The sequence below is a fragment of the Salvelinus fontinalis genome, chromosome 29 (genome assembly GCF_029448725.1).
Source record: "Salvelinus fontinalis isolate EN_2023a chromosome 29, ASM2944872v1, whole genome shotgun sequence".
Lineage (NCBI taxonomy): Eukaryota > Metazoa > Chordata > Actinopteri > Salmoniformes > Salmonidae > Salvelinus > Salvelinus fontinalis.
Window position 1 is genome coordinate 29051029 of NC_074693.1, and position 22631 is coordinate 29073659.

At 43.0% G+C, this 22631-nt stretch overlaps 1 protein-coding gene across 2 annotated transcripts; it reads left to right on the plus strand.

Annotated features, from left to right (window-relative positions):
- Positions 1 to 1588: 1588 nt before the first annotated feature.
- Positions 1589 to 22091, plus strand: LOC129827796 (uncharacterized). 2 transcript variants are annotated; one of them, XM_055888987.1, is made up of 5 exons: positions 1590 to 1983; positions 2436 to 2768; positions 10451 to 10558; positions 21099 to 21212; positions 21308 to 22091. In XM_055888987.1, exons 1-5 carry the CDS (start codon positions 1935 to 1937, stop codon positions 21319 to 21321), a joined length of 618 nt encoding a protein of 205 aa, XP_055744962.1. In that variant the 5' UTR covers positions 1590 to 1934; the 3' UTR covers positions 21322 to 22091. The 2 variants fall into 2 exon arrangements, with proteins under 2 accessions (XP_055744963.1, XP_055744962.1); XM_055888988.1 differs by lacking the exon at positions 10451 to 10558 and having other exon boundaries at positions 1589 to 1983.
- Positions 22092 to 22631: the final 540 nt, after the last annotated feature.

Here is a 22631-nt window from a genome sequence, read left to right on the forward strand (position 1 = left end):
GTTGACTGAGAACATATTCTCATTTACAGCAGTGACCTGGGGAATAGTTACAGGGGAGAGGAGGGGGATGAATGAGTCAATCGTAAACTGGGGATTATTAGGTGACCGTGATGGTTTGAGGGACAGATTGGGAATTTAGTTAGGACACCAGGGTTAACACCCCTACTCTTACAATAAGTGCCATGGGATCTTTAATGACCTCAGAGAGATAGGACACCCGTTTAACATCCCATCCGAAAGACAGCAACCAACACAGGGCAGTGTCCACAATCATTGCCCTGGAGATTTGGGATATTTTTTAGACCAGGGGAAAGAGTGCCTCCTACTGGCCCTCCAACACCACTTCCACCAGGATCTGGTCTCCCATCCAGGGACTGACCAGGACCAATGCTTCTTAGCTTCAGAAGCAAGCCAGCAGTGGTATGCAGGGTAGTAAGCTGCTGGCAATAACCCAATGGTCACTCTGACAGACATCTAGAGTTCCTTTGTGGAGATGGGAGAACCTTCCAGAAGGACAACCATCTCTGCAGTACTCCATCAATCAGGCCTTTATGGTAGAGTGGCCAGACGGAAGCCACTTCTCAGTAAAAGGCACATGACTGCCCACTTGGAGTCTTCCGAAAGGCACCTAAAGACTCTCAGACCAAGAAAAACAAGATTCTCTGGTCTGATGAAACCAAGATTGAAATCTTTGTCCTTAATGCCAAGCTTCTCGTCTGGAGGGAACCTGGCATCATTCCTATGGCGAAGCATGGTGGTGGCAGCATCACGCTGTGGGGATGTTTTTCAGCTACAGGGATTGAGAGACTAGTCAGGATCGAGGCAAAGATGAACGGAGCAAAGTACAGAGAGATCCTTAATGAAAACCTACACCAGAGCGCTCAGGACATCAGATTGGGGCGAAGGTTCACCTTCCAACAGGACAACAACCCTGCGCACACAGCCAATACAGAGCAGGAGTGGCTTTGGGTCAAGTCTCTGAATGTCCTTGAGTGGCTCAGCTAGAGCCCAGACTTGAACCTGATCAAACATCTCTGGAGAGACCTGAATATAGCTGTGCAGCAACGCTCCCCATCCAACCTGACAGAGTTTGGGAGGATCTGCAGCGAAGATTGGGGAGAAACTGCCCAAATATAGGTGTGCCAAGCTTGAGAAGACTCTCGGTTGTAATCACGGCCAAAGGTGTCACAGGGTCTGAATACTTTCCGAAGGGACTGTAAGATTAGATACATGGGGAATGTTCCACTGTAAAACTGATATATGATTAGATACATGGGGAATGTTCCACTGTAAAACTGATATATGATTAGATACATGGGGAATGTTCCACTGTAAAACTGATACATGATTAGATACATGGGGAATGATCTTGAGGTCAATAATCAAGAAAGAGAGAAGGCAAAAATATTTAGAATTCAGCCTGAAAAAATATTTATTGTTAATAAAAAAAACACTATTTATGGATTGAAGCAAAACGTCCTAGTTATGTAGATACACTAACCAAGCATTAACAGATTGAGTAACAGCTTTCTACGTCATTTCTAATCTGAGTTACTGTGTTGTTACTTTGTGCCTCGTGTTACTTTGTTCCCCAGTCTCCCCTATTGTGTATTGGAATATGATAATATTTGCTCTGGATTTGAAAACTAAATTTGAAAACTTCTTGTCAAGAGACAAATGTGTCATTGTTTTATCAAAGTAAGGAAGTTAAATTACACACTTGTGTTTCCGCACCCTTTTGTCAGAGGAAAGGGGGCTAGCTAATATCAGAACTGTTCATTCTAGAACGAGGAAGACAACACATCAAGAGGTTTCAGTTGCCGCTTTTTCTCAGTTTGACTTGCATAGCCAGACTTGAGGACAACAGTAAAGGAAACTTATTTTTGGGGCTCATTTGAAGTCTGTTAATTGAATTAGGGAGTGAAGAGAGAGACATGGAGGCTGTTTTTGGATTGTTGGTGATGATCGCACGCGTGTCTCATGGTAAGTTACGTCTTTATTTGTGTCGTAGCTCATTATGCAAGAGCCTACTATTTTCAGACTGTGAAGACTATGGCTATATGGAGACAGGATGGAGGTAGAGAGTTAGAGGTTTTCCATTCCAACCATGTCTGAGTATAACTTTAGATGGCTGTGTGCCCTTATCATTGCAACAGCATAATTGTTGTTTGGAAAATATATTGTTGATAAAAGATATGCATATTCCTGGCAAACCTGAGTCTGCTCCATCTGATTGTTCCGTTCAACACTGTTTTCTGCTGTATCCCACTCATTGTATAAGTCATCTTTGAAGTTATTGTCAACTCAGTATCAGACAATTAAATTACAAAAAAGCACTCCAGTTCAGTCATAGTTATGACAGTAACATATTTTCACTCTATCCACTCATACCAGTTGTGTCAGAATTGTGACACAATGTTCAACTTTGTCCTCAGGGATGTTGACCTCCTCCTGTGATGCTAGGGAGGATGGATGTCAGTGTTATGGAGCTCTGGGAGGAACTGTCTATCTCCAGCTGACTGATACCACAGTATCTGAACTCACATTTAAAAAAGATCCCACTGGTGTAACTACAGAGATACTCCGAATGAGAAGAAACAAAATGATAATCGCTGACTCCATTAAAGCTAGATCAGAGTTCTTCATGAACAACAGGACATTTAGGATATCTAACACAGAAAAGACGGATTCTGATGAATACCTCTTAGAAACATTTCATTCTAATGGAAGTTCATTGGCCACCAGAAGACTGCACCTGTTCATTGAAGGTAAATAGCTAACCCTCTTTAAAAAATATAGCTACATGACTGTATAGGGATACTTGAAAGTTTGGGCAATCCTTGTCTGTCAGGGAAACTTTTCTTTTTTAACTCGTTCTCATTATTTGAGCCAAAAAAATACATTTAGGGAATTTTAAAAGGTAAAATATTGGCAATATTATTCATTTCCATTTGGGCTCTGTGCCAGGAAATGCCCTTGTCTATAGCAAAGGTTCACAATTTCAAACTCCCCCAAAAAGTGTTTAAAATTCTTAAAACTTGTGAAAATGTATAATAACTATTAAAGGAGCTCATGTAGTTTCTGAAGGAGCTCATGTAGTTTCTGAAGGAGCTCATGTAGTTTCTGAAGGAGCTCATGTAGTGTCTGAAGGAGCTCATGTAGTTTCTGAAAGAGCTCATGTAGTTTCTGAAAGAGCTCATGTAGTTTCTGAAGGAGCTCATGTAGTTTCTGAAAGAGCTCATGTAGTTTCTGAAGGAGCTCATGTAGTTTCTGAAGGAGCTCATGTAGTGTCTGAAGGAGCTCATGTAGTTTCTGAAAGAGCTCATGTAGTTTCTGAAGGAGCTCATGTAGTTTCTGAAGGAGCTCATGTAGTTTCTGAAGGAGCTCATGTAGTTTCTGAAGGAGCTCATGTAGTTTCTGAAGGAGCTCATGTAGTTTCTTGGAATAGCGCTCTCTGACTTAAAGTAATATTTCTCTCAAAACCGTGATTCCTAAAAAATATGTGTCCAGAGTTTTGGTCAACTTCGTCATGTTTGTCTAAAATCCTAAAGGAATCAGAAATGATTGGGGTCAGCTATACCATGACAACGCCTTCATCTCCTGATTAACTGCAGTGCAACAAGACAACGCATGGTCCTGAAAGTCCTCTACTTTTGATCGATTTAAACAAACAATATTGAAATAACCATGGTCACAGTGGAGCTGCAGTAAGTGCAGGTGATTTGCAAGCAATTCTATTATTTCATGTCACAGCAATATATCATATCTGTTAGCAAACAATTTAATTTTATTTAAAAAATGTGTTCATATAATAAAGCATAAGTGGTTGCTTTCCCATTGTATTGTTTTTGGTAAATTTGTATTGAGTCAGGCAGCTCCAAAATGCAGCTGTTTCAGCCTCACTCTGCTTTCTGTGGTGGAGGGGCAGACAGAGATCATGTTTGGATCACAGTGCTGTTACTCATGGGGACTCTACTTCATTGCAGCAACAGCTGGGAGAGCTAGCCAGCAAAACATCCATTTTAGTAAAGGTTCTATTTATGAAGGCTAAGGGTATATCTCGGTTTGTTTATCCAGTTCTATTTATGAAGGCTAAGGGTATATCTCGGTTTGTTTATCCAGTTCTATTTCTTTTTGTACATGAATCCACATGTAAGGAGATGAACAACTCATTTCCCAATGTTGTATGGAAAAACAAACGTCTCCACCTTAAAAAGAAAGTGCTCTCTGTGACTAGGGCAGAAGGAGGTTTTCAGTTATTAGATTTTGTGGATATGAATAATACCTCTAAGATTAAGTGGTTGAAAAAAAGGCATAACTCCAGAGACGTTATACTTTTTTATTCCTCATAACATTTTTAAGAAAATTGTTAGTTTACAATTTTTGTTGTCTTGTAATTACAGTATATATATTTTTCTATCAGCAAGCCCTTATGGCGTGGACATGATGTTTTGTGCATGACTTTTCACCTCTTAAAGCTGTTCTGTGAAATAATGGTAATATCACTATTAAAAACAAAATCATTTTTATGCAAAATTGGACAGAGAAAAATGTAATCTTTGTAGGTGACATGTTTGATAGTCATGGCCTAATGTTAATTAAGTTATGAAGTAATTCACACTGGAACCGCCTGGTCTTTCAGCCTATCAGCACCCCCTAGAGAACGATGGGGGAATCTACTATAGCAGATGCTTCAGATGCATATCAACAATGCTTGATAAATAAATGCTTGATAAATATATTGTAAAGGATTAATTGCATGAATAAACATTCATCGGAATATATCAATAAAAAAAATAACAATAGTTATTTGTTTAGCCAGAGTCAAGGATATGTTTTGTACAATTCTACAAAGTCCTAGAAAAAACATCGGCCTATAGCCTGTTTTAGTTTCCCTTACATTAAAAACATAATTGTAGTCCATTTGACCAACTTTATTTGTAGATTTGATTAGTAATAGAGTTATGGTAATTAATAAAGTCCAGTTACAGGTTATTTTGACAAAGAAATGAAAAAGAGGATCATAATAATAACAGGTGAAATCATTTGGTGAAATGATATGCTGTATTCCTAAACAAAATCACCCGTGGATAAACAATTGTCAATGATTAATTGCATAAAGAAATATTGGCTAGTGTCATAGAAACTGCTCAATATGCTCTTTCAGATGCAATATAGAAATCTAAATATTTTACCTGTATCTGTCAATTACAAGATGTGCCAATCTCTTAATGTACAATTTGACAACTGATAGGCATAATATTGCCACTCATCAGATTATTGTCAATTTATCTTTAACTCTTATTATATGTGAAATTAGTTTAGGTGTAGTTTCGATGGGCCGCTGTGCAGGCATCGTTTGTTTCCCGCTCATCAACTTGGACAGAGTCAATGTATTGCATTATTCTAAAGGCCTCCTGCAACATGTAGCATTTTTTGGTTCCCTTAAAATACGGTTGATTAGTAATAGAGCTACAGTAAATAAAACATTAATGTAACAGCTTATTTTTTTAAAGTAAAACGTAAAAGAGAATAGTATCAACCTTCAAGGCACACGGCCAAATAATTAACATGAGCGCCAATGCTGATAAATAGGCTTAACACAAACTCACCATTACACTAATGTTGTTCTACATTAAATCAACCTCTTCACCCTCATCATTCAGTTAGGCCTCATTTAAATTCGATTGTGAAGTAACTTGCACAGTCATCGCCCATTCCATCCATTTGCCAATCGTTCAGTAGGCTGGGAGATGGACAGAGTCAAGGATATGTTTAGCATTATTCTAAAGGCCTCCTGCAACATGTAGCATTTTTTGGTTCCCTTAAAATACGTTTGATTAGTAATAGAGTTAAAGTAAATAAAACAGTCCCAAAACAGGTTATTTTTACAAAGTAAAAAGGTACGCGGTCAAATTTTTAACATGATCGCCAACACTGATAAATAGGTACTCACAAACTCATCATTACACTATTGCTGTTCGAAATTAAATCAACCTCTTCACCCTCCTTATCGTTCAGTTAGGCCTAATTTAAATACAATTGTGAAGTAAGGTGCACAATTATTGCCCACTCGTCGTTCATCCAGTGAGGAGAGAGACGCATTAGCGCCTGTCCTACAGCACATTGTCTTGGCTGTAGGTTAGGAACAGGTGTGGGAAAAATACTCTAAATACTTTTCTGTTTGTGATTTAAAAATTCTGACAAATGAGCGTAGCTTTTTTTATAGCTTTTTTTGCGGGGCTGAGTATTTAAATTACAAAATCAAACGTTAGTGGCCGTTGGCCTATGGGGTTCTAGTGTTCAGAGTCAAAGCCTGCCCTAGTTACACACAAAGAATATTTTTCTGTGCTTAATGATATTCCCAGCTAATGAAAAGTCACATTTTCAAGGTATACTTAGAATAGAACCCAGTCTATTTATTAATGGTATTGATATCAAAAGTCCCAAGTGTACAAATAAACACATAAGATAATGCTTTTTATAGCAAAAGAACAAGGAAACAGGGAAATCCTTTTGTAATTAAACAACCATCAGACATTCAATGGTGAAAGGCTTGGCTTTGTCCCTTTACGTGTTGTATTTCTATAGGATAAAATAGGTGCACCTAAAGATTCTGCACAATGTGTACCTCTCCAACACAATGGTGTCAAGGTTTACATACATTGATGTCAAGTGTACTTTCTGCAATGATGGACCTGAAATGCTGACACATTTGTTTTCCAGGTGTTACACTATTAGAGTTTGGTGGAGAACGTACTGAGTATTTTTTCTTCATCAACCCCCTGCTTTATAGTGTTCTGATAGACATTGTTTTTAATTGAGCCTCTGAAATAATAACAAAATCTTGTTTACAGTCCAATTTTATAACAAATCATTTTCTGAACAAGTGTCATTAGCTAGATTTCAATCCAAGTGTTGACAGATTTTCATGGGAATGTTCTAAAATGTGTGACATTTTCCCACCGGTGGTGTTTCCACAAAACTGACTTGTTGCGGATAAAAATCAGTGCTTGATGAGGTAGTGCACACACAATTTACTTTTTGCTTAAGTTTTCATGTACCGAATAAAAATCAAAAGTTCAACGTGTTTCCATTGCATTTTAAACTCACCAATAGTTTAGTCACAAAAACTGTTGTGTTAAATAGCAAATGTGCCTATTCTGGTCTTGGCACGTGCACTCTAGCCAACAGCTAGCAGATACGGTGCGGGTAGGCTGTGCGGGTAGGTTAGTTAGTCTACATGATGAGATTATTATGGATAAGAGCTAGTATGTTTTTATTTGTCAAATGGCAGCTAAGCATCGATAATCATGTCACCATAGTATGACCCTCGATATTTACTGGAAAGCAGCATCAAGCTCATCACCGTGCACTATTCCCACTATGTGAAGTTCATCATCATTTATTTAATCAGTAGCCTAATAGACTGTATGGTTTCCCAGGTAGTGGGAGGACCACACAGCCATCCATTAAACTACTACTGTATATGTACTATTATATCTTACGTATTCTACAGATATACTAAATATTCTATTCACATACTGGCCATAATGCCTACACATCCCATCACACACACACACACACACACACACACACACACACACACACACACACACACACACACACACACACACACACACACACACACACACACACACACACACACACACACACACACACACACACACACACACACACACACACACACACACACACACACACACACACACACACACACACACAGTGCATTTGGAAAGTATTCAGACCCCTTGACTTTTTCCACAATTTGTTATGTTACAGCCTTATTGTAAAATGGATTTAACTGTTATTTTTCCTCATCAATCTACACACAATACTGCATAATGACAAAGCAAAAACAGGTTTTAAGAAATTAAATGTATTAAAACTAAAACACTGAAATATCACATTTACATAAGTGTTCAGACCCTTTACTCAGTACTCAGTTCTCAGCGATTACAGCTTCAAGTGGGTATGATGCTACAAGCTTGGCACACCTGTATTTGGGGAGTTTCTCCAATTCTTCTTTGCAGATCCTCTCAAGCTCTGTCAGGTAGGATGGGGAGCGTCACTGCACAGCTATTTTCAGATCTCTCCAGAGATGTTCGATCGGGTTCAAGTCTGGCCTCTGGCCGGGCCACTCAAGGACATTGAGACTTGTCCTGAAAAGGGGTTGTATGTATTTTCTCTATAAAAGCAATGAACCGGCACTATTCGTTTAGATTTCAACTATGCACTGTTCACTGGATAGTTGATTCTCCATTTTTGCAAATCTTATAATAAAGTGTTGTTTGAAAGAATCTGCAGTCTCTCTTCTTTGTCTTGGCTCTGTGCCTAGGTTCATCGTCCTGTTGGAAGGTGAACCTTCGCTCCAGTCTGAGGTCTTGAGCACTCTGAAGCAGGTTTTCATCAAGGATCTCTCTGTACTTTGCTCTGTTCATTTGTCCCTCGATCCTGACGAGTCTCCCAGTCCCTGCTGCTGAAAAACACCCATAAAGCATGATGCTGCCTCCGCTATGCTTCACCATAGGGATGGTGCCAGGTTTCCTCCAGACGTAACGCTTGGCATTCAGGCCAAAGAGTTCAATCTTGGTTTCATCAGCAGAGAATCTTGTTTCTCATGGTCTGAGAGTCATTTAGGGGCATTTTGGCAAACTAAGCAGTGGCCTCCATCTGGCCACTCTTCCATAAAGGCCTGCTTGGTGGAGTGCTGCAGAGAAGGTTGTACTTCTGGAAGATTCTCCCATCTCCACAGATGAACTCTGGAGCTCTGTCTGAGTGACCATCAGCTACTAGGTCAACTCCCTGAGCAAGGTCCTTCTCCCCTAATTGCTCAGTTTGGCCGAGCAGCCAGCTCTAGAAAGAGTCTTGGTGGTTACAAACTTCTTCCATTTAAGAATGATTTAGAACACTGTGTTCTTGGGGCCCCTTCAGTGCTGCAGACATTTCTTGGTACCCTTCCTCAGATCTGTGCCTCGACACAATCCTGTCTTAGAGTTCTACGGACAATTCCTTCGACCTCCTTGCTTTGTATTTGCTCTGACATGCACTGTCAAACACTGAACACCACTGAAAATGGCACCAATAGATAGGGCAGCGGTGCTATTAGCCCCGAGACAACTTTGCAGTGTTTTGTTTTTTATGTGTTATTTCTTACATTATTAGGCCAGAATTTTTTTCGTATTATTACATACAGCCGGGAAAAACTTTTGGATATCAGAGTGACGGTAACTCACCAGCATTACCAGCATTACGACCAGGAATTCGACTTTCCCGAATTGCCAACATTTTGACCCCACGGGGTGAGATCTTGCGTGGAGCCCCAGATTGAGGGAGATTATCAGTGGTCTTGTATGTCTTCCATTTCCTAATAATTGCTCCCACAGTTGATTTCTTCAAACCAAGCTGCTTACCTATTGCAGATTCAGTCTTCCCAGCCTGATGCAGGTCTACAATTTTGTTTCTGGTGTCCTTTGACAGCTCTTTGGTCTTGGCCATAGTGGAGTTTGGAGTGTGACTGTTTGAGGTTGTGGACAGGTGTCTTTTATACTGATAACAAGTTCAAACAGGTGCCATTAATACAGGTAACGAGTGGAGGACAGAGGAGCCTCTTAAAGAAGAAGTTACAGGTCTGTGAGAGCCAGAAATCTTGTTTGTTTGTAGGTGACCAAATACTTATTTTCCACCATAATTTGCAAATAAATTCATTAAAAATCCTACAATGTGATTTTTCTCATCTTTTTAAGTGGGAGAACTTGCACAATTGGTGGCTGACTAAATACTTTTTTTGCCCCACTGTATATATATACATACATAAAGATGAAGCGAGGGAATAACGTTAAAGTTAAAAAAGTTGCATATTGTTAACCGGGACCTTGTATTAACAGGCACACAGACGCAAGGAGTTTCGCAATATTGCAGACAGATTGCTAGCTAGTTTACTCTATAAAAGTATGCTCAACTACCGTGGTCTTCCGTGCAATAAGAGCTACAGATATGGGAAGTGGCCATAAACTGATCATAACCCAAATGTTATAACGTTTGCATGTGGCTCTAAACTAATTTCTGGGTTTGGTTATTAGTATATTCAATGTGTAGCCAATGTGTACTGGTTTCGATGCATATGAGTTTTGTTAATTGAGTGTGCCCCACCAATATTTTAATGTAAAAGTTGCCACTGCATGGTCATAACCATATCCTGTCAAGTCCATCTCCCTTATATATTAAGATAGAATATGAGTTATGGTCCAAAATCCAATTCTGGTTTGGTTTAGTTTAGCAGATACATTATCAAAACATTACACATGATTATTATCATCATCAACATCATCATCATTGTCATTATCATCAATAGACCTTTAGGAGAAGCAGCATGGGATTCACCACTTTTCAACACAGGTTTGTGACTGTTTATTTTGCCTACCTACAGGGCTCATATATATTAACTGTACCTTATCCACCGGGACAAAGATATCAGGGTGGGTGAATGCCACCGACAATGACCAGTTCCACTGTCAACTAACCGCTGGTGCTACCGGTAAGTTTGATATAGTAATTTTAACAGATTTTATTCATTTGCTGATTAGTTGTCCCTCATAGATGAAATTTGGGAGGGGACAGTGGATCGGTCTCAGTCCGTCTATTACATGATGACCAAACTGACTGTCACAATGGCGTGTATAAATGGCAGTGGAAGTCAGGCGCAGGAGAGTCAAATAGAGTGTAGAATGGAGTACTTTAATTAAAGTCCCAGTAATCTGCTCCATAACACTCACGGGAAAAAAACATAAAACAAATCTGGGTACGAAGACCCATCGCACACCTATACACAATCAACACAACACTTGACAACGAACAATCTCTGACAAACACATGAAGGGAAACAGAGGGTTAAATACACAACAGGTAATGAATGGGATTGAAAACAGGTGTGTGGGAAGACAAGACAAAACCAATGGAAAATGAAAAATGGATCGATGATGGCTAGAAGACCGGTGAAGTCGACCGCCGAACACCGCCCGGACAAGGAGAGGCAACGACTTCGGCAGAAGTCGTGACATTACCCCCCCCCTGACGCGCGGCTCCAGCAGCGCGTCGACACCGGCCTCGGGGACGACCCGGAGGGCGAGGTGCAGGGCGATCCGGATGGAGGCGGTGGAATTCTTTTAACATGGAAGGATCTAAAACGTCCTCCACCGGAACCCAGCATCTCTCCTCCGGCCCGTACCCCTCCCAGTCCACGAGGTACTGAAGGCCCCTCGCCCGACGTCTCGAATCCAAAATGGATCGAATAGCGTACGCCGGGACCCCCTCGATGTCTAGAGGAGGCGGAGGAACTTCACGCACTTCAGCCTCCTGGAGCGGGCCAGCCACCACCGGCCTGAGGAGAGACACATGGAACGAGGGGTTAATACGGTAATTAGTGGGCAGTTGTAATCTATAACATACCTCGTTCACTCTCCTCAGGACTTTAAACGGCCCCACAAACCGCGGACACAGCTTCCGGCAGAGCAGGCGGAGGGGCAGGTTTCGGGTCGAGAGCCAGACCCTGCCCCCTGGTACGAACACCGGGGCCTCACTGCGGCGACGGTCTGCGCCAATTTTCTGGCGCCTTATGGCACGCTGAAGGTGGACGTGGGCTGCCTCCCAAGTTTCCTCAGCGTGCCGAAACCAATTGTCCACCGCAGGAGCTTCGGTCTGACTCTGATGCCAAGGAGCCAGAACCGGCTGATACCCTAATACACATTGGAAAGGGGTAAGGTTAGTGGAGGAGTGACGTAGCGAGTTCTGGGCTATCTCTGCCCAGGGCACGAACTTCGCCCACTCCCCTGGCTGGTCCTGGCAATAGGACCGCAGAAACCTGCCCACATCCTGGTTAACTCTCTCCACCTGCCCATTACTCTCGGGGTGAAAACCTGAGGTAAGACTAACCGAGATCCCCAGACGTTCCATGAACGCCTTCCAGACCCTTGACGTGAACTGGGGACCCCGATCAGACACTATATCCTCAGGCACCCCATAATGCCGGAAAACATGTGTAAACAGAGCCTCCGCAGTTTGTAAGGCCGTAGGGAGACCGGGCAAAGGGAGAAGACGACAGGACTTAGAGAACCGATCCACAACGACCAGGATCGTGGTGTAACCCTGTGAAGGTGGAAGATCAGTCACAAAATCCACTGACAGGTGCGACCACGGCCGTTGAGGAACGGGTAAAGGTAAAAGCTTACCTCTAGGCAGGTGTCTAGGAGCCTTGCACTGGGCGCACACCGAACAGGAGGAAACATAAATCCTCACGTCCTTAGCTAAAGTGGGCCACCAGTACCTCCCATCAAGACAGCGCATCGTCCGACCTATCCCGGGATGACCAGAGGAGGGTGATGTGTGAGCCCAATAGATCAATCGGTCGCGGACAGCAGACGGAACGTACAGACGACCAGCTGGACACTCAGGAGGAGAGGGCTCTGCACGTGACGCCCGCTCAATGTCCGCGTCCAGCTCCCACACTACTGGCGCCACCAAACACGACTCTGGGAGTATGGGAGTGGGATCCATGGGTCGCTCCTCTGTGTCATACAGCCGAGACAATGCGTCTGCCTTGACGTTCTGGGAGCCTGGTCTGTAAGTAAGCGTAAACACAAAACGAGTGAAAAACATGGCCCACCTTGCCTGGCGAGGATTTAGTCTCTTCGCCTGCCGGATGTACTCCAGATTGCGGTGGTCAGTCCAGATGAGAAAAGGGTGATTAGCCCCCTCAAGCCAATGCCTCCACACCTTCAAGGCTTTTACGACAGCTAACAACTCTCGGTCCCCCACATCATAGTTACGCTCCGCCGGGCTGAGCTTCTTCGAAAAGAAAGCACAGGGGCGAAGCTTCGGTGGCACACCCGAACGCTGAGAGAGCACTGCTCCTATCCCAGCTTCGGATGCGTCCACCTCTACTATGAATGGCAAAGAGGGATCCGGATGAGCCAACACAGGCGCCGAGGTAAACAGAGCCTTCAGTTTACAAAAAGCCCTATTCGCCTCGGCCGACCACTGCAAGCGCACCGGTCCCCCCTTTAGCAGTGAGGTAATGGGAGCTGCAACCTGACCAAAACCCAGGATAAATCTCCGGTAGTAATTGGCAAACCCTAAAAAACGCTGCACCTCCTTTACCGTGGTTGGAGTCGGCCAATTACGCACGGCTGTAATGCGGTCGCTCTCCATCTCCACTCCTGAAGTGGAAATCTGATGCCCTAGGAAGGAGATGGATTGTTGGAAGAACAAGCATTTCTCAGCCTTGACATATAAATCATGCTCCAACAGGCGACCAAGCACCTTGCGCACCAAGGACACATGCTCAGCGCGTGTAGCAGAGTATATCAAAATATCATCGATATACACCACTACACCCTGCCCGTTCAGGTCCCTGAAGATCTCATCTACAAACGATTGGAAGACTGATGGAGCATTCATCAACCCATATGGCATGACCAGGTACTCATAATGACCTGAGGTGGTGCTAAATGCCGTCTTCCACTCATCACCCCTCCTAATACGCACCAGATTGTACGCACTCCTGAGATCCAATTTTGTGAAGAAGCGGGCCCCGCGCATTGACTCCATTACTGTATTTATCAAGGGTAGCGGGTAACTATATTTTACCGTGATTTTATTAAGGTCTCGATAATCAATGCACGGGCGTAAACCACCATCCTTCTTCTTCACAAAAAAGAAACTCGAAGAGGCGGGTGAAATGGATGGCTTAATGAACCCCTGACGCAGGGATTCAGACATATAATTATCCATAGCCACTGTCTCCGCTTGCGACAGAGGATACACATGACTCCTGGGATATGCAGCGTCTACCAGGAGATCTATCGCACAATCCCCCTGTCGATGGGGTGGTAATTGAGTCGCCTTCTTTTTACAGAAGGCGAGTGCCAAATCGGCATATTCTGGGGGAATGCGCACGGTGGAAACCTGGTCTGGACTTTCCACCGTAGTAGCACCAACGGAAACCCCTACACACCTACCTGAGCACTCTCGCGACCACCCCGTGAGAGCCCTCTGTGGCCAAGAAACAGTGGGGTTATGAGTAGTTAACCAGGGTAGGCCTAGCACCACAGAATACGCAGGGGAATCAATAAGGAAAAGACTAATCTTCTCCTTGTGACCCTCCTGCGTTATCATAGACAAAGGTGCGGTGACCTCCCTGATAAACCCTGACCCTATTGGTCGACTATCTAAGGCATGAATAGGGAAAGGCATATCCACAGAAACAATAGGAATCCCTAAACTATGAGCTAAATTTTTATTAATGAAATTCCCAGCCGCGCCTGAATCTACTAGCGCCTTATACTGGGAATGCAAGGAAAAATCCGGAAAAGTGACAGAGACAAACATAAGTGCAGCAGAGGGCTCTGGATGAGTATGGTGCCTACTCACCTGGGGTGATGCCAGAGTGCCCTGCCTGCCTTCTCTATTCCCAGAGGAACCAACCCGGCACCGATCAGCAGTGTGATCTCTGCGATCATAGATGGTGCTCGAGTGGGTACCCCCTCCGGTCTCCCTGCGCACCATCCCTCCCAATTCCATAGATTCGGGAGAGAGAGTGCGGGAGGATGGAACAACCAGACCCCGATCTAGACGTCCCCGAGTAGCCAGCATGTTGTCCAGCCTGATGGACATATCCACCAGCTGGTCGAAGTTGAGGGTGGTGTCTCTACAGGCCAGCTCCCGACGAACGTCCTCGCGTAGACTACAACGGTAGTGGTCGATCAGGGCCCTGTCGCTCCATCCAGCGCCGGCAGCCAAGGTCCTAAACTCCAAAGCAAACTCCTGGGCACTCCTCGTCTCCTGCCTCAGATGATAGAGGAGCTCACCCGCCGTTTTTCCTTCGGGAGGATGGTCGAATACTCTCCTAAAATAAAGGGTGAACTCCTCAAAATGGTCCAACACCGCATTCTCCTCTCTATACACAGCGCTGGCCCACTCCCGGGCTTTCCCGGTGAGGCATGAGACGAGGGCGGAACTCTTCTCCCGGTCGGATGGTACTGGGGAGACCGTGGCCAGATATAAGTTCAGTTTAAGGAGGAAACCCTGGCAGCCTGCAGTATCACCGTTGTAACCCGTAGGTAGCGGTAAACGGATTTTGTTAGGTTCAGGTGGGGAAAACGCGTTAAAGGTAAATCCCCGTTGTGGCAGTGGAGGCGCTGGAGAAACTCCCTGTCTCTCCCAGCGATCCATATTCTGGACAATGCGATCCATGAGGGCGCTCAAACAGTCAATCTCCTTCGCTTGGTCTATAACGCGCTTTTCCACCTCCATGGGCGTCGTGTCCTCTCCTGCTGACTTCATATTTTAGGGTCAGAGATTCTGTCACAATGGCGTGTATAAATGGCAGTGGAAGTCAGGCGCAGGAGAGTCAAATAGAGTGTAGAATGGAGTACTTTAATTAAAGTCCCAGTAATCTGCTCCATAACACTCACGGGAAAAAAACATAAAACAAATCTGGGTACGAAGACCCATCGCACACCTATACACAATCAACACAACACTTGACAACGAACAATCTCTGACAAACACATGAAGGGAAACAGAGGGTTAAATACACAACAGGTAATGAATGGGATTGACAACAGGTGTGTGGGAAGACAAGACAAAACCAATGGAAAATGAAAAATGGATCGATGATGGCTAGAAGACCGGTGAAGTCGACCGCCGAACACCGCCCGGACAAGGAGAGGCAACGACTTCGGCAGAAGTCGTGACACTGACTCCAATGGTGCCCATATTGATTTTGTCTATCTTCATCAGACACGCATGTTAAAATACCAAAACCAACTGTAAACTCAACCAACTATACTGAACAAAAATATGAATGCGACATGTAAAGTGTTGGTCCCATGTTTCATGAGCTGAAATAAAATATCCTAGAAATGTTCCATTCTCACAAAAAGCTTATTTCTCTCAAATGTTGTGAACAAATTTGTTAACATCCCTGTTGGTAAGCATTTCTCCTTTGCCAAGGTTATCCATCCATGTGACAGGTGTGACATATCAAGAAGCTGATTAAACAGCATGATAATTACACTGGTGCACCTTGTGCTGGGTACAATAAAAGGCCACTCTAAAATGTGCAGCTTTGTCACACAATACAATGCCACAGATTCCCTAAGTTTTGAGGGTGTGCAATTGGCATGCTGACCAGAGCTGTTGCCAGAGAAATTAATGTTAATTTCACTACCATAAGCTGCCTCCAATGTAATTTTAGAGAATTTGGCAGTACGTCCAACCGGCGACACAACCACAGACCACGTGTGTGGCGTCGTATGGGCGAATAGTTTGCTGATGTCAACGTTGTGAACAGAGTGCTCCTTGATGGCGGCGGGGTTATGGTAAGGGCAGGCATAAGCTACGGACAACGAACACAATTGCATTTTATTGATGACAATTGGAATGCATATAGAAACTGTGACAAGATCCTGAGGTCCATTGTCACCGCCGCCATCACCTGACGTTTCAGCATGATAATGCACGGCCCCATGTTGCAAGGATCTGTACACAATTCTTGGAAGCCTAAAATGTCCCAGTTCATCCATGGCCTGCATACTTACCAAACATGTCACCCATTAAGCACATCAATCGGGATGCTCTCGATTGATGTGTACGACAGCGTGTTCCAGTTCCTGCCAATATCCAGCAACTTAGCACAGCCATTGAAGAGGAGTGGGACAACCTTCCACAGGCCACAATCAACAGCCTGATAAACTCTATGTGAAGGAGATGTGTCTCCCTGCATGAGGTAAATGGTGGTCACACCCGATACGGACTGGTTTTCTGATCCATGCCCCTACAGATGCATATCTGTATTTCCAGTCATGTGAAATGCATAGTTTTGGTCCTAATGAATTTGTTTCAGTTGACTGATTTCCCCATATGAACTGTAACTCAGTAAAATCTTTGAAATTGTTTCATTTATATTCTTGTTCAGTGTAAATAAATTTGGGGAGAGGTCGAAACAAATATGAAGCATTGGCAGATGAACATTGAGTTGTTATTTTACCTGAAATGCATATGGTCCATGTTTAGCTGGGTCTTTGTAGAATGTTGACCCATTTTGAGTTACACAAAGTTGTGTGTTCTCTACTCTGACAAATAATCCACAGATAAAGGGGGAAACCTACAGTAGTTATTTTTTTGTTTGTTTTCTTTGATTAATCTCTCGTCATTCATTCTTCTTCTTCTCCGGATTTTATATGGCGGTTGGCAACCAACTTTAAGGTGCATTACCGCCACCAGATGAACTGGAGTGCAGTAGTTGGAAACGGATAAGGGAACAGAACCGAAAACCACAAAATAACAATATTTTAAAAGGAACAGAACCAGAACCAAGAACGAAAGTTATCTAGAATGTTCCAGAACAGAACTGTTATTTTAAAAGCATGAGAACATTGTTTTCCAGTCCCAGAAAAAACACAGAAAACCCTCACTTTGCCACTCAGAAACTTATTCCAGTGTCTGCCTGCCTGCCAGTTGAAAATCTTTGCCAGTGTGTGCGTGTGTATAGGCTACCTTCCCCTCCCCTCCCTCCGAAGCATAGTCTACCCTTGCTACTGATGTTACAAGCTTAGTTCAGAAATTAGGGAGAGAGAATTTTAATTAGAGAAGAATTGATGAACTTTTTCAATGTTAGTTAAGGATACTATAGTTATCACGTTTCATATTGGATTTATTAACTACAAAAAGGTAAGATGTATTTGTATTTTAATTCTGGTGCCACCCTGCACACACAAGCTTGTTAGCTAGCTAACTTAGCTAGCTCTGGTCTAGATCTCAAACTCTAGGTGGCATTATGTGTACTTTAATGGAACGGAGAGTTATGATCAAGGCCTAGCTTTAATCCAACGTTAGTTAAGCCAACTCTGAAGTTAAAAGACAATCAAAGTTCCGTCATAGAAGCCGCTCCTCCAAAGGTATACTTCTGGGGGCCTAATTCAGATAATATATGTCATAACAACAAGATGCCCAACTATTAATTCCCAGGGCTCTCATCACCCACAAAATTTTAGTCGCATCTCACACTCTACACTACACTTGTCTGTCCAATGAATGTACATGGCTTGCCCGCTCGTTAGCAAGCTGCTCTATCCATTGGTGAAATAATTTAATGTTAAAGAAATATTATTTCAGAGGTTTATAAAGGAGCAGAAAGGAACAATATAAATCGTTACTGTTTTTAGGTTCGAACCGGTTCAGAACTGAATTTTTTGGGTCAGAACAGCTGAACGGAACTAAAAATAATAATGGTACTGTTCTGAATGAAACAACTGGAAAATAATTTACTTTCCAACCCCTGCTGGAGTGTGTACCTTGTTCATCTTTCAATCGCCCACATGGGTATATGATCGTAAAAAACAATGAGAAGATGGGAGAGGTGGGACTTGTAGTGGCGTGTATTCAAGGATGCCAAGGAGAGTCAGTCTTCCCCCCCAAAAATGACCAAGAAAAAACATAAATAATTACTATTTTGTCTCTCTGTGTATCATAATTTCCCTTAAATTCACAAGAGGCTGAAAGTATCTCACCAGAGTAAGCATCCACTCAAGCGTAACAGCGCCCCTCTGTCTCTGTATGTGTCGGCCATCTATCTGATGCTGTCTGGTAAAAAAGAGTGTGACATTGTCGCCGCCTATATTATTGAATGGAAGGGAAGCCAGCGAGTATTTGGCCTCCCTTAGTAAAAAAAAGTATCAAATAATAGCCAATCAGCATTGAGCTAAACTGAAACATTAGCTTGCTTGACCATGCTGTATGCTTTGTGGACTTTGTGATGAAACAAATGTGTTGTTGAATTTATTCTGCCACTGTGTCTTCTTATAGATGATGGTAGCAAGGCATATGAAATAACAGGTTATAGAGCAAACACCAATTATCACAACACAAAGGTTGTAATATGGCTTTTTTTCTAGCTTGGCTTCTGTAGTGGTTTTACCCACGCACCACTACTGGGGACTTGCAGCGTGTCAAGTGTCTAAAATAGAACCAGGTTAGAACCAAGTTCTATTTTAACATCTGGCTATGCAGACGCCCATTGACGCACATGAGCGGATAAAAGGATTTGATAACATGTACTGTATGTTTTTTTTTCAATGCTCTTGCCCTCAACACGCGGGTGGTGTGATCAGCATGTTGGTCACACGCGATATCTCAGACAGCACTGTCCTGATTTTTACGAAACTTGGGTGAAAGGTGCGTCTAGCCATAGAGATCCAGCATTTACAAATACACTGCTCAAAAAAATAAAGGGAACACTTAAACAACACAATGTAACTCCAAGTCAATCACACTTCTGTGAAATCAAACTGTCCACTTAGGAAGCAACACTGATTGACAATAAATTTCACATGCTGTTTCACATGCTGTGGAAATTATAGGCAATTAGCAAGACACCCCCAATAAAGGAGTGGTTCTGCAGGTGGTGACCACAGACCACTTCTCAGTTCCTATGCTTCCTGGCTGATGTTTTGGTCACTTTTGAATGCTGGCGGTGCTTCAGACGGAGTCTAGCATCAGACGGAGTCTACAACCCACACAAGTGGCTCAGGTAGTGCAGCTCATCCAGGATGGCACATCAATGCGAGCTGTGGCAAGAAGGTTTGCTGTGTCTGTCAGCGTAGTGTTCAGAGCACAGAGGCGCTATCAGGAGACAGGCCAGTACATCAGGAGACGTGGAGGAGGACGTAGGAGGGCAACAACCCAGCAGCAGGACCGCTACCTCCGCCTTTGTGCAAGGAGGAGCACTGCCAGAGCACTGCAAAATGACCTCCAGCAGGCCACAAATGTGCATGTGTCTGCTCAAACGGTCAGAAACAGACTCCATGAGGGTGGTATGAGGGCCCAACGTCCACAGGTGGGGGTTATGCTTACAGCCCAACACCGTGCAGGACGTTTGGCATTTGCCAGAGAACACCAAGATTGGCAAATTCGCCACTGGCGCCCTGTGCTCTTCACAGATGAAAGCAGGTTCACACTGAGCACGTGACAGACGTGACAGAGTCTTGAGACGCCGTGGAGAACCTTCTGCTGCCTGCAACATCCTCCAGCATGACCGGTTTGGCGGTGGGTCAGTCATGGTATGGGGTGGCATTTCTTTGGGGGGCCGCACAGCCCTCCATGTGCTCGCCAGAGGTAGCCTGACTGCCATTAGGTACCGAGATGAGATCCTCAGACCCCTTGTGTGACCATATGCTGGTGCGGTTGGCCCTGGGTTCCTCCTAATGCAAGACAATGCTAGACCTCATGTGGCTGGAGTGTGTCAGCAGTTCCTGCAAGAGGAAGGCATTGATGCTATGGACCGGCCCGCCCGTTCCCCAGACCTGAATCCAATTGAGCACATCTGGGACATCATGTCTCGCTCCATCCACCAACGCCACGTTGCACCACAGACTGTCCAGGAGTTGGCGGATGCTTTAGTCCAGGTCTGGGTGGAGATCCCTCAGGAGACCTTCCGCCACCTCATCAGGAGCATGCCCAGGCGTTGTAGGGAGGTCATACAGGCACGTGGAGGCCACACACACTACTGAGCCTCATTTTGACTTGTTTTAAGGACATTACATCAAAGTTGGATCAGCCTGTAGCGTGGTTTTCCACTTTCATTTTGAGTGTGACCCCAAATCCAGACCTCCATGGGTTGATAAATTTGATTTCCATTGATCATTTTTGTGTGATTTTGTTGTCAGCACATTCAACTATGTAAAGAAAAAAGTATTTAATAAGAATATTTCATTCATTCAGATCTAGGATGTGTTATTTTAGTGTTCCCTTTATTTTTTTGAGCAGTGTATAAACCAATTGTCCCAAGGTGGGAGCTATAGTATTGAAATTAAATTTGTGATTCACACCTAGAGAGGAGGAGGTGAAGCGAGAGGGATAGCTGGACCTAAAAGTCTTCTCCAGCAGGTGGCGTTTTTTCTTTGGTGCATTACATGGAGTACAGGGTGTGGATTAGCTAAAAAACAGAATCATTCGTGGGGGTTGACATGTTAACTGTTGCCTTCTTAATTTATGTGTTATTCTGTCTCTCTTTTCCACAGGACCTGGGTTCAATATGTTTGTTTATTTCCAACTTGCTGAAGTCTTCATTCTGCTGGCAATCTGTCTGGGATCATACTGTTTCAACAAGAAGAAAACCTGTCCTCAAGAGCAAGGTCAGTAACCATATATTGTACCTTTCAATTAAGGTCTATATTTGTTTTAAACATTTCTCATTTTATTCTGCTTAAGTCTCCCTCTCTCTCTCCAGATGATGGTGTGTAAGCAGAGGAATATGAAGTCTCTCAGGTGGATCACGGTGGATGTCCTAAGAGTTGCTATGGGGATCAACCAGGCTTTGAGATTACCTTATGAAATAATGACTAATGATGATATAATACCACTTATCACTCTTTTAATCTTGAAACTCAAAGCACAGTCATGTATTTAAACCAATAAAAGACCATTCTATTCTTTTGACATTTATTTTCTTATTTTCATTATGTTCCTTCAGACCTGCCTTTAACAACATGAATAGTGAATGATCTATGTGATGGTGTTCATTTAATCGATTTTAACTCTTGAATGGTAGTGTTTTAGTGCTGTTTTTTTGTTCATACTGTTACATAAACTAATGAAAAAGTTCTTTTTGAAAATACATTTTCTTTCACATTCTAATTTTACCTTCATAAACACAAACAGATAATTATTTTACCAATAGCATACATCACATGTATTTATTAGACTGTTAGAATGTTGACATCTGAAAGACTCATCATTGGCTTGAAGGGGTCCCTCTAGGCTTTTCTAGTGTTAAGTATCATTTAAAATGTCAAAGGAGTGTATAGTACAGTGTATTGATTGCATGGCAGGGTTTTGTTTTTTGATGCTTGTGATATACAATAACAGAAATGTTCGAGAGTTGAAAGGCTTTTTAATTGGGGAACTGTAAGATAGGCTTTCATTGTTATTGTAACTTCATCATGTTTGATGTATTGGTGTGATTTTAATGCATAGAAATAAGAGCAAGAAACTTTTAAAACATTTGAAATCTACTACATTTGAAACATGCTGGACCTCATTTTCTCATTATCTACTACTTTTAGTTTGAAGCACAACACACTAAGTGACAATGTGCAAGGTTTTCTGACTTTTCTATCGGCCCACTGAAAAATGTTATCACACGTATTGTAGCACTTCCCTTCATTAAGAGCCAATGCTGAGTTGTAGTCAGAATAAAATCACATCTCAGGTCACCAGTTCTGTGGTCTGATGTGATTAGTGCCTGGCAGAGAGTGATTATAGACAATAAACTGGAATGGAGAGAAAATGTAAGTACCTGCTATACTTGTGCTTTTCTATTTACCAATTTCTATGTTCTATGATTGTGCTTTTCTTTAACCCAATTTATGTGTTTATGGAAGCGACTGATTGAATTAATCCTCACTTATCAGTATCTGCAATTTGGCAGTATGCTCAGACCTTGTTTTGAGAACGAAAGATATCTCAGTTTCAAGGTCTCACTTTAGAGAGATATAGCCGTATATAAGACAACTGCGGGGACAATCCCAGCATAGCTCCTAACAGACATTCAC

Bases quoted from the DNA above. Each gene is read 5' to 3' on its own strand.
- LOC129827796 (XM_055888987.1), top strand. From the start codon at position 1,935: ATGGAGGCTGTTTTTGGATTGTTGGTGATGATCGCACGCGTGTCTCAT. The intron at 1,984-2,435 runs GTAAGTTACGTC...CTTTGTCCTCAG, and splicing joins GATCGCACGCGTGTCTCATG to GGATGTTGACCTCCTCCTGT. The intron at 10,559-21,098 runs GTAAGTTTGATA...TCTTTTCCACAG, and splicing joins ACTAACCGCTGGTGCTACCG to GACCTGGGTTCAATATGTTT.